The sequence below is a fragment of the Danio aesculapii genome, chromosome 20, assembly GCF_903798145.1.
Source record: "Danio aesculapii chromosome 20, fDanAes4.1, whole genome shotgun sequence".
NCBI classification, from domain to species: Eukaryota; Metazoa; Chordata; class Actinopteri; order Cypriniformes; family Danionidae; genus Danio; species Danio aesculapii.
In genome coordinates this window covers 27485498-27498811 of record NC_079454.1, presented here as the reverse complement: position 1 = coordinate 27498811, position 13314 = coordinate 27485498, and the positions used below count along the sequence as shown (strand labels likewise).

At 34.0% G+C, this 13314-nt stretch overlaps 1 protein-coding gene across 1 annotated transcript in view; it reads left to right on the top strand.

The window, feature by feature from the left end:
- exoc2 (exocyst complex component 2) overlaps positions 1 to 12831 on the top strand; it is a 47392-nt gene extending 34561 nt beyond the window's left edge. The window contains exons 17-28 of the mRNA XM_056481378.1: positions 49 to 110; positions 200 to 280; positions 915 to 974; positions 1066 to 1127; positions 1673 to 1739; positions 6506 to 6622; positions 8922 to 9063; positions 11050 to 11105; positions 11454 to 11576; positions 11668 to 11729; positions 11821 to 11880; positions 12535 to 12831. Of these exons, the coding sequence (XP_056337353.1) occupies positions 49 to 110; positions 200 to 280; positions 915 to 974; positions 1066 to 1127; positions 1673 to 1739; positions 6506 to 6622; positions 8922 to 9063; positions 11050 to 11105; positions 11454 to 11576; positions 11668 to 11729; positions 11821 to 11880; positions 12535 to 12628 (986 nt within the window). The 3' untranslated portion in view covers positions 12629 to 12831. The remainder of the gene's footprint in view (positions 1 to 48; positions 111 to 199; positions 281 to 914; positions 975 to 1065; positions 1128 to 1672; positions 1740 to 6505; positions 6623 to 8921; positions 9064 to 11049; positions 11106 to 11453; positions 11577 to 11667; positions 11730 to 11820; positions 11881 to 12534) is intronic.
- Positions 12832 to 13314: the final 483 nt, after the last annotated feature.

The window sequence follows — 13314 nt, the reverse complement described above, 5'->3', positions numbered from 1 at the left end:
GTGTATTGAATGTACTGATTTAATGTGATATAACTGTGTGTTGTTTAGATGTAAAGAGACTTGCTGAAAAAGAAGATTGGGTTGTGGACAATGAAGGAATCACATCACTGGTATATCATTTATGATTTATACTAGTTTATTTGATTTAAAATGTCAGTGTTAAAAGCTTAAAGATAACCTGTGTATGTGTGTGTTTCAGCCGGCCCAGTTTGAGCAGTGTATGGTTCAGATGCTGCAGTCTCTGAAAGAGCCCATGGAGTGTAAACCTGGAGAGATCAATGTACAAACCCTCACACAAAACTCATAGATCACTTACAGAATAATCAATTATATATGGGACCCTAGACCACTAGGTCTGTCATAAGTGTCAATTATTTGAAACTGAAATTTATACATCAAGTTCAACTGAATATATACACTTTCCATTCATGGGTTGTATGGAAATGACAATATTTGTCTGAGATACAATTATTTGAAAAAAATCTGAGGGTTAAAAATACCTAAAAAATTTGAAAATCACATTTAAAGTTTGTCTCTTATTTAAAGCTTAGTCTCTTATTTATCAGGGGTCGCCACAGCGGAATGAACCGCCAACTATTCTGGCATATTTTTTTACGATGCCCTTCCAGCCACAAACAAGTACTGGGACACATTTAAAAGTTATCCAAATTAAGTTCTTATCAATGCATACTGCTAATCAAAAAGTAAGTTTTGATAAATTTACAGTAAGAAACTTACAAAATGTCCTCATGAAACATGATCTTTACTTGATATTTGAATAAATTTTGGGTGTAAAAGAAAAAGCAATAATTTTGACCCATACCAATAATTATTGACTATTGCAAAAAATATACCCAGGCAAAACAAGACTGGTTTTGTGGTTGAGGGTCACATTTGTTTCTTTTTGTCAACAGATCTTCAATCTAGATGTGGTTCAAGACAAAGCATGTGAACAGTGTGTTTCTATCATGAAGGTATAGTGTGCATTATTGTGTGTGTATCTTGAGGCTCGTAAATGTAAGTCCTGCTGGGTTCCAAATGTTTTAACATCTTTGCTTGTTTTAGGTCTTCATTAAGTGCCTTGAGCAGCTCAGCACCAAGACTGATGGAGACATCAAAGCCTCTCAGTGAGTGTTACTATGTTTATATCCTTTCATCAAACTGTTTATTACCGTTTTTCAGAACAAGTTTGATTTGGTTAGTGATTCTGGAGTTTTATTTATTTATTATTATTTTATTTTATTTTTTTAGTTTTTTTTGGTTATTGAATTATTGTTGTTTACTTATTATTTGAAACAATAAAAGTAGACACTACTTGCATTTAATATGTAGACACTACTTGCATTTAATATGTAGACACTACTTGCATTTAATATGTAGACACTACTTGCATTTAATATGTAGACACTACTTGCATTTAATATGTTTCTATATATTAAAAATATTTAGTAAATTTAGTGCAGAGACCAAAATAGGATTTGTTTTTGAAATGCATGTTATAAATTATTTTTATACTATATTTGATTTAAAAACATGCTAACATAAAAATATAATCCAATATTTTCATTGCAACATTTAAAAAGCAACAACTGTATAACGGCAATACTGAACGTCATGACCTGTTTCATTTTGCAGTGGTTTTGAGTGTAATATCGAGGTCTTTCTCTTTCAGTTTATCTGTGGATTTGGCTTCACCTGATCTTTTTGGAAGCATAAAGGAAGACTTCAGTTCAAAACCTGTAAGCTCATTCTTTTCATTTCCTCACAATGTTTCATCTCATCTTTCTCTCTCTCTTCATACCAGCAATCAAGTCCAAAATATCAGTATTCTATTAAATGTTTTCAAATGATTTTATTATTCATATAAAATAAAGTTTTCTGGCAGTTCGCACATGCTTCTTAGATAGCTGACAGGTTTAAACCTGACTGACCTGAAGCACTTATTTCATACTATTCTCTTTACTTTTTTTTATTAATAATTTACTTTCACGTCCATAAAGGCCAGATAAATAAGCATTAGCATCCCTCTTTATATTAATTAGCTTTAACTACTCTATAGAAGAAATTTTAAACACATTTTAAACAATAGTTTTAATAATTAATTTGTTTTGCCTGTCATGATGACAGTACATAATATTTAACTAGTTATTTTGCAAGATACTAGTATTAAGTTCAGTTTAAAGGCTTTACTTCAAGTTAGATTAATCTCATTGAACAATAGTGGTTTGTTCTGTGGCCAGTTGAAAAAACTAATTTCTGAAAGGATCTAATAATATTGACCTTTGAAAACTGTTAATAAAATTAAAAACTGCTTTAATTTTAGAAAAACTAAGAAATAATGCATTAAAAAATGACAAAAACAATATGCTGTGACAATGTCCTTGCTTCAATAATCATCACTTGGGAATCATTTGAATAATACTTTCACAGGAGGCCTAGTAATTTTGCCTTCAACTGTATGTGTTTATTCATGGTAGATTGAAATGCAGTGCAGAAGGTGGATGTCAGCACGACAGGATATTAGAGAATAGGAAGTGAGTGTTGATAGCAGCTGCCTTCACACTGCTCTGACATGCTCATCAGTCACAGAGGCTTTTGACTGAAATCAAAATAACACCGCGCTGTTGTGTAGTATCGGAACCACAGAGTGTCCCAGTCTTACTGAAAGCTGAAAACATTCTAGATGAAGAGATTGAGAGTAAGACAGAGAAAAACCAGGTAATGAGGCCATGAGTTTGAAATGATCAGAATGAAACCTCGCCACATTGATTGAAGATATACAGAGACCTCATATAACCCTAATGCACTTCTACCTTCATTCTTCATCTTTAGTAATGTGTGCACGTGTTTGAGTAAACCCCGTAATGTGTTTGGAATGATTTTACAAAAGATACAAAACTGTGTTAAAATAAAATGCCTTTCGGAAGCTGGCAATGCTCAACATTTGCTATGAATAGCCATTTGTAGTTATTTTGAGGATTTTTTTTTCTTCTTTCTGTGAACAGCTCAGTCAGTTCCTCAAGTTTGTGCAGATGTCATTGCAGAGCAACCACAAGTCTAATTTATCACATTTATAGTAGATGCATTCCTCTAACATTTGTTCGTAAATAAATTTTGATGTTATGTTGATGTAGAATTTCTAAGCAAATTGCGTGTAACTTTTTAGTTTTTTTACATTTGTGATAACATAATGAAACATTTTAAGAAGATCTGATAAGATTTGTCCTAAATTTCATATAAAAATACTGGCATTTTATAGCATTGTTTGGTCATAGATATTTAAAGTAGATGACTCTTGTACAGTGTAGTGCTCCTTTGAAATGAACGTGAGACCAAAGTGCAGTGGAGGATTAGCCATCTGGAGCCACAGAGATATATATATATATATATATACATACACACATATATATACATATATACATATATACATACATATATACATACATACATACATACATACATACATACATACATATATATATATATATATATATATATATATATATGTATGTATGTATATATGTATATGTATGAATGTATGTATATATGTATATGTATGTATGTATATATATATGTATGTATATATGTATATATATATATATATATATATATATATATATATATATATATATATATATATATATATATATATATTACAAGAGTTTTTTATCACATGTGTTTGTGTGCAAGGAAATGTATTATCTCACTCCCTGTTTAATTTGTATATATTCATATATACATACATATATACATACATACATACATACATACATACATACATACATACATACATACATACATACATATATATATATATATATATATATATATATATATATGTATGTATGTATGTATGTATGTATGTATATGTATGTATGTATATATATATGTATGTATATATATATATATATATATATATATATATATATATATATATATATATATATATATATATATATATATATATATTACAAGAGTTTTTTATCACATGTGTTTGTGTGCAAGGAAATGTATTATCTCACTCCCTGTTTAATTTGAGCTAATCCGTGTCCTGAAACACACCTGCTTTCACTTCTAATATGAACGGAGTGAGCGATTCATTTATGAATGAATCTTTGTTATGAACGACTCATGTGAACCATCGATATCCCAGTGTCTCAATGTGCATATCCACCTTTCTGATCTAAATCATATATGTATATACAATATTGTATCATACAATTATGAAAAAAAATTTATCTATGAAATGTTATGTCTAAATGCTTTGTTTTTTTGTTTGCTCGTTATTACTCCTGTACGCAGCTCAAAAGTCTAGCATCTTCAGATTGGCTTTAGTCTTGACTAGTGCGGTTGAATGACTTTTGTCCAAGGAGCACTTTACAAATGTGGCGGCGGTATTGACACATGCTCAGGGCCCATATGCGATATCTAGTGTATAGATCTATGTTGTTTGGTCAGAATAAAAAAAAGATTTTATTTGTTGTGATTTGAACATCAGGGTTATTCTGCCAAATGTTGATTTATTTACACTTCTGCTGTTAAAACTTTGGTATTAAATGAAACATGACATTTTTGTTATTTTATGCAAAACAAAAGCTCAATAGGACATTATTTAGAAACTTAGAAGAAATGCCATTAGTAATTTATACTGTATTTATGTCAACTAAATTCCACTTGGTGTTTTTGTCATGTACTGCAAAGAAATGATTTTGTTATGTTGTGCAAAGAAATTCTCACTTTTTTCCAAAAAGCTTTCTGGGCATGCTGTGTTTTTGTTATTTATTGGTTCTGAAAAACACTTTTCCTGAAAAAACATCCTGTGTTCCGTTATGAAAGCCTTTGTCACACTTTCCATCTGCAACACAGCAAATATTCGAGCACAAGAGTGTTGTGAAAAACAGCAGATTTCTTTTCTCAAAGCGCAATGTAGCAGCACTCGGATGGGGTTTTCCCTCATATGCAGTGGAAGAGCTGCAGGTTTCCCCTCTATCTCTCGCTCTTTCTCTATTTTACTCGCACTCTCTCTCTGTCTCTCTCTCTCTCTCTCTCTCTCTCTCTCTCTCTCTCTCTCTCTCTCTCTCTCTCTCTCTCTCTCTCTCCCTCCCTCACACACTGGTTTATGGTTCACCAGTTTTTGAGTAAAAGCACAAAAATACCCATCATGCCTATAATAGCATTGCTTCACATGCACTTTCAGCATACTCTATTTTTCATTTTAGATTTTTACTTTATATATTTTTTAATGAAGTGTCTTGTATTCTTTAAAGTTGCATTTATTTGATCAAATGCAGTGAAAATGTTTTATTTTTTGAAAATATTGTTACAAATGGTTTTCAGTTTGATTGTTTGAATGTAAGTTATCCAAAGCTGAATTTTTAGCACCATTACTTAAGTATCACATACTTCCAAAATCAATCTAATATGCTGATTTGGCACTGAAAAAGCGTTAATTATTATTATCATCAAAATGAAATTAAGTTTTGCTGCTTAATGGACCATTTTCACAAGACAATGTTATGTTCACAAGTTATGACCCGTTTAACGCTTATCATTTCCTTGAAAGTTTTTAATATTTTTAAACATTTATATGCATTTATGAATGTATTATGACATCTTTGAGTCAAATTACAAAAACCGCTTACGCAAGGTGTTTCTGATGCAGAGTCTATGGGACTGAGAGTAAATTTGAGGTTATTCTCTCCTCTGACTGCCATCATCAGTCTCACACAATTTTTTTTTCACTTTCTCTAAAAGTCTTGACAACACCATCGTGGAGTTTTTCTTTTATTATTTCAGCAAATAGGATTGTAAACGTATTATTTGTTGTACTCTTCCATTCACTACGCTCACCCAATTATGCTTAAGTTTACCCAATTATGACGCCTTCCGCTACTGAGAAACCCAAATGTGTAAAGGGTCTATACACTCAATTTAAAAGTAAAAAATAATCATTAAAAATTACAGTAGTCAACATTTGAAGTGGATCGAAAAAAGTTTATAAAATTGCATAAATGTTTTGAATAACACCCATTCTTTGAGAACAATTTTGATTATTTTATTTGATCCAGTTCAAATGTTGACTCCTACAGTATATAGTATATTATTCATTATAAATCAATGGAAAAAATAAAGTTTTTAAGTACCACTTGAAAATTCTTAGTTTCTCTGGATTTATTAGATATGTGCTTAAGTCAAATGTTAATATGTGTTTAATGCATTCTTCCAAATTTCTCATAAAATATTGTCATTTAGATTTTTTTCTTCTTCCGAAAACGAGAAGATTGAGCAGATTAACATATGTTTTTATTAAAAGCGCTATTCCACTGAACATTGATTTCTTCTGTTTATTACTATTGATTACTCTTCTGTAACAAAAATACATTTGACTAGTAAATCCAGAGAAGCTGTCAGTTTTCATGTAGTCTCGTTTTTCCTCCCACTTATCATTACCTTAACTGTTAATAATGAATTGGTTTCTTATGTGCGTGGGTTTTGTTTTCTCCAGGAACAGCGTCTTCTCATCATTCTCAGTAACTGTCAGTATCTGGAGAGACACACATTCCTCAATCTAGCAGAGCACCTGGAGAAGAATGGCTTCACCATGGCGGACAAGATCATCAGGGTAGAAACACACTTCCCTAATCTTTTTTTACTCCAGTCCACAGTTTTAAGCAACTTAACAGATGTGTTTCCAAGTTCAGTCACTGATGTTGTTTTTACTGAAGTTCGAATGACTCACTCTGTCTTAGTAGAAGCTCAAGGGTTTTTCGTGGTGGCATTACTACTCACTCACTCAGCAGCCCAAGAGGGTGAAGCCCTCGCGAAAGGTTATGGTTACCTTTCCAGTAAATGCAGATGGGTTTGATGAAGATCATAGAGAATGTAGTGTGGTGATGAGAATACTTGCTGTAGCACATAGAAGAGCACTTTAAAGAGCTTGATTACTCACAGAAGAGGTTTAGCGCTTGTTCCCAAACTGACCTGTTTATAATAAAGTGATTGTTCACGCCAAAATTACACTTACTCTAAATTTACTCACCCAAGTCAACAGGCACTCTCAACTGTCAGCTTACCAACATTCTTCACAATATCTTCTTTTGTGTTCATTAATCAGCTATCCTTTAAATACAAATGAAAAATACATTTTTTTATTGATCATTTATCAGAAGTCATCTCGTTGCATTACAGTATTTGCATAAACCTCTTACTCTAAATGGGGATAATGAAATTTCAGTCATTATTTGCTCACTTTGGAGTTGTTTCAATGCTGTACACATGCCTTTTCATTTTTTCGGACTACAAAACCGAAATTAATCAATACAAATATCCTGCTTGTGCTTTTAATGTTAATGACAGTGGATAACAAAAAGTTTTTTGCAACTCTTGCAGCACGTGATGTGTTTTCCGGGTGTTCTGGACCAATCAATAAGGTCTAATGATAAAACAAAAGAAAATTTTATGTGTTTACCAAAAATTCTTTATGTCTTTTTCCCTTAAGTTTTTATGCAAGTCAGAACTAAGTCTTTTGATTAAAGTCCCATGTCAAATCTTGAGTCTTTGCGTTTAAGTATCACATCCTCAGTCAACAAGAGCAAGTACATATCAAGTTGAACTTAAACTGAGTGAGGAATCTGTGCCATATCTAGGGATCAGAACATTTTTGCATAGTAGACATAGACAAGCACTAAGCATACTTTAGCAACTGCAAAGCTGCACACTACAAAATAAAAACACTAATAACACTAAATAGCAGCATTCTGGCAGCCAAGAACAACGCTATAGCAACGTAACATATTAGTTTTACATGGACAGGACCAATTTTTCTAAATAATTTGGAAAAGAAAATTGAGATGATCGTGTCTGGTCTTTTAATGAGATCCCAGAGGTTTGTCCCCTATTCAGATGGTGCTTTCCATTCTGGTTTTTGAAAACTTCCCTAAATCTTAGCACACATCTGAATGATGGACATGCATGAGTGGTCTCTACTCATTCTGCAAGAAGAGTGTGAAGAGGGATGATTGATTGTGATGTTAATAGTTTTTCTAGTGTCACTTACAGGAAAGAGTCTAGTATATAGGGCTGCATAATAATGTTTTTCAGTTGTAGTTTGTATTTTGCTTGCTTTTTTGTGCTTTCATCAATCAAGAGAATGTTAAATCTTTGGGAGGGTTTATTTTACCTCATCTGTTTTGCCAATTTCTTATATTGATCATACATTATACATCGGCTACCTGTCAAACTCAGTTCCTGGAGGGCCGCAGCTCTGCACAGTTTAGTTCCAACCCTAATTAAACAAACCTCATCAAACTTAAGTCATTCAGGCTTGTTTGAAACCAACAGGTAAGTGTGTTGGAGCTAAACTGTGCACGGCAGAGTTTGACACCCCGGTCTACATTGCTATTATTTTAAGAAGTGTCCTGCAAAAGCTGAAACAGTGAATTTTGTAAAATTAACAGTAATTTCAAATGATATTCTTGTTTACTTATTATTGTAAAGCAATAATGGATGCATAAGCGGATTTATTCAGAGGATAGTCAAGATTAATGTTTGGATTAATGACATTAATTACAGATGAACTAGCTGAAAAAAGCACCAGCAGCTTTGTGAAGTAACATATACTGACTGTATAACACTGTAATTTTAACAGAGGACTGCAGTGAAGACTGCTAAAATCTAGTGACCATCACTGTTTTCAATTAATTGCATTCAGTTGTGTTGCCAGATTGGGGGAAAAGGTAAATAAAACATGTGCTTGTGCTTTTTAAAATCTCAAAAAAAGATGATATTTTCAGCACAATTGAACAGCAGGTCAAAAATTTGACTCTTAATCCAGATAAGCTGAAATACAGATCACAATTACAGCATTGTTATTTGTATGATCTGTGAAAAGGGTCAATGGTTAATCTGAACATGTTCTTCAGGTCAGCATAGATGCGCTGAGACAGCTGGATTATGATCTGTTTGAGTCGTACATCGAGAAGAAGTCTGATCCTATAGTCGGCTCTCTGGAAACCGGCATCTACGCAGGTTATTTTGACTGGAAAGACTGCCTGCTTCCTACAGGTATAGTGTTTTCTGGATACTGACAGCACTCTGTGGATGTTTCTAGAAGTTTACTTTTGCTGTTTGAATGTTGAAAGGGCACCACCTTAAAGATGGTACTAATAGAGAAACATCCACACGTTAGCTGTTCTTGATTTTGCAGTTTCAGTCTGCTGTCATTGCTTTTGTGTCACAGTTTCAGTCATGGTTGTGTGCCTGTGTGTATATTTAGTTTGTGCGGTGCAGACTTGAATTCTATTGGCTGCTAATCATTTGGGTATTGCAAGAGCATTTCCTGCTTCTGAGACGTTATATGAAGAACTCAGTGAGCTGTGCAAAATCAACCAATTTTCTTTCAACACTTCTCATGTTTAGTTCTGATCACTGATCCATTTAAAAAACATGTTTAGCTCAGAAATATAAACAACTATTTTATCATGTTAATGCACTTAACTAATGATGTCACTGCTGTTCATTAGAGTTTTTAAATGTGGTTATATTTAACCATATTAATGGTTAATATGTTTATAATTGTACAAAAGATTTCTATTTGAGATCATTTCTGTTCTTTTTAAGGTTATATCATGAACAATAATGTATTGCCACAAAATACTAAGCATCACAATTGTTTTAAAAATGTAAAATGATTAAATAATTGCCAATTATGCAATAAAAATTAATATAATAAGATAGATAGACAGACAGACAGACAGACAGACAGACAGACAGACAGACAGACAGACTCACCGGTCACTTTATTAGGTACACCTTACTAGTACCAGGTTGGACCCTCTTTTGCCTTCAGAACTGCCTTAATCATTCATTTCATAGATTCAACAAGGGACTGGAAATATTCCTCAGAGATTTTGGTCCATATTGTCATGACAGCATCGCGCAGTTGCTGCAGATTTGTCGGCTGCACATCATGATGCGAATCTCCTGTTCCACCACATCCCAAAGGTGCTCTAGAATTGAGATCTGGTGACTGTGGAGGCCATTTGAGTACAGAGAACTCATTATCATGTTCTAGAAACCAGTCTGAGATGATTCACGCTTTATGACATGGTGCGTTATCCTGCTGAAAGTAGCCATCAGAAGATGGGTACACTGTGGTCATAAAGGGATGGACATGGTCACCAACAATACTCAGGTAGGCTGTGTCATTGACACAAAACTCAATTGGTACTAATGGGCCCAAAGTGTGCCAAGAAAATATCCCCCACACCATTACACCACCACCACCAGCCTGAACTGTTGATTCAAGGCAGGATGGATCCATGCTTTTATGTTGTTGACACCAAATTCTGACCCTGCAGAAATCGAGACTCATCAGACCAGGCAACGCTTTTCCAATCTTCTATTGTCCAATTTTGGTGAGCCTGTGTAAATTGTAGCCTTAGTTTCCTGTTCTTAGCTGACAGGAGTGGCACTCGCTGTGGTCTTCTGCTGCTTGTAGCCCATCCGCCTCAAGGTTGGTCATTTTGTGTGTTCAGAGATGCTCTTCTGCATACCTCGGTAGTAACGAGTGGTTATTTGAGGTACTGTTGCCTTTCTATCAGCTCAAACCAGTCTGGCCATTCTCCTCTGACCTCTGGCATCAACAAGGCATTTGCGGCGACAGAACTGCCACTCACTGGATATTCTCTTTTTTTCGGACCATTCTCTGTAAACCATCTGTTGTGCGTGAAAATCCCAGTAAATCAGCAGTTTCTGAAATATTCTGACCAGCCCGTCTGGCACCACCAACCATGCCACATTCAAAGAAATTTGCGTTAACGAACAGGACATGCAGGTGTACATAATTAAGTGGTTGGTATGGATGGATGGATGGATGGATGGATAGATCGATCGCTATGTGTTCTTTTATCCAGATCAGTTTATTAATATCCAAATTAAGTAATTACTACACATGAAACATGCACAAACATGAAACTTCTCTGAATGTCTTGAATGAATAAACTCATTGATCAACCTTTTCCAATTTCTTTTTCTCTCTTTCTGACTCAGGTGTGAGGAGTTATTTAAAGGAGGCTTTGGTCAGCATCATCTCTGTTCATGCTGAGGTGAGAGAACAAACCCTTCTGTAAAAGATGACTTTTTAGACCTTACTCAGAAGAATGCCACATATTCTGTTCAAAACCCTGGAGAGCTATTTTCAGCATTTAAAGGAAATGCGAACTATCCTTTCTGAAAAGTTCTTTCATCAGGCGTGGTGTAAAATATCATAAAAATCAACTGTAAATGTACACCGCAGTTTTTTTTTTAAAAATAAGTTTCTTTTTGCTCACTAAGCTGCAAAAGTACAACAAAAATAAATGTTTAATTTTATTACACTCTATAATGTAAATAATTCTTTTATTTTTTTGTAACATAGGTCGAAGGTTTTCTGTATTCTCCTGCTTTTTTCCCAGGTTTTCACAGTGTCCAAGGAACTAGTTTCTCGTGTTCTTTCAAAGATCATCGAGGCTGTTGCAGAAGAAATGAGTCGTCTTATGCAGTGTGTGTCTTCTTTTAGTAAAAACGGTGCACTGCAGGTACAGGTTACCCCTCCTTCACATACACAATAAGCATTTGATCTTAAAATGCTGAAATTCACATCACCCCTTTTAATATTTCTCTCCCTAGGCGCGTCTGGAGATCTGTGCTTTGCGAGATGCTATAGAGCCGTATCTCTCATCAGAGAGCTGGTAAGACATGCGACTGTAATGAGAAAGTAGAACAGAAAAGCTGAAAAGTGTTAGCATGTTAATGCTCGTGGTCTTTTCTTTTGTGTCTCAGCACTAGTTTTAAGCAGGCATTGGAAGCACTGCCACAGCTACAGAGTGGAGCTGACAAAAAGTAAGTTACAATTCAGTACAATTACAAACATGACTGAAACCTTGACGCTGATAACACAAAACTATTTAATCTTCAAACAAATACTAAATGCGATTAGAGATGGTGAGGATGATTATAAAACCATTTAATTGTGTTCCTTTAAGAATGATTTTAATATGCAGATTTGATGCTCTAGAAAGCAAAAACGAAAATAGTTTTTCTGCTTATTGTTTCTGGAAATATTCTGATTAAATTTTCCAGTATCTTTTGATTAATAGAAAGTTTACAAGTACAGCATTTGATTTTTTTTGTCAACATTATAACCATTATTACTATCAATTTAATGTGTTCTTTCTAAACTCAATCCTCTTGACTCTAAATTTTCAAGTGATTGTGTTTATTTTTTAAATAATAACATTTGTGGAGGTTTAGTAAAATGCAAAGGCAAGTTAAAATGATAACTGTCAGGTTGGCTGGACCAACAGATCTTTACATCCAGCCAACGAATTACGCTTGATTTTAAACCAGCCAGTAGTGCATCAGCAGAATCAGATCATACATCTACACAAAGTAACTGTGGTTTTAACCTGGAACATTTCTAGAATTGAATATTTTGTGTTATAAGAGTATATTTTAATATCTCTTTTCTACATACATCTCTTTCTCTTTTCTCAGACTCTTGGAGGAGCTACTGAATAAGTTTAAGAGCAGTATGAAGCTGCAGCTAAATTGCTTCAAGCCTGCCTCATTTCAACCTGTAAAGCGATAAACCTTCACAGAACACCAACATTTCAATTACTCTTTTGCATTGTAACACTAATAGACCATTTCAATTTTAAAAACTATTAAGAGCCAACTCAGTGCCACCAAAATAGTCTTTCAGAATAATTAACTTGACCAGTTGTACTGCCTCATCATCCACCTTAACGATCACAATTTTGGTTCAAACCTAAATAAATTCATGTATGCTTACACTGAGTGGGTTTTTAATGAACGTTAATGTGCAGGAAATTTGCTAGTGTAGTTGCCAGGATTCTGTTTTTGTGTATGTGTCAAAGGGATAGAAATTAGCAGAGTTTTGCATTTTCTGGATGATACAGTTGAGTTCAGAAATGACTCGTGTCCTCTTTTTTATCAAAAGAGTCGTTCGTCTAAAATTCTATTATGACCACTGATGCGTGCACACACCCTGTCTGGTGTCAGATGGAAAGAAACACACCCTGCCACCGTGAGGAAGTGTTTAATGCTGGGAGGTGGCCTTCACTCAAACTGGCAAGTGGCTCGAGAGTTAAAGAAATACCTGATTAGAACACACACTAGACACTGAGTTAATATGCCTTCTTATTAAACCTTTATTTTATCATTTAGTCTTTTTATGCTAGTAAGCAATCTGTAAAGTTACAAAGCCTTTACAAAAGATAATTGACCTCTCCAATAGAAATCACTTACCTGAAG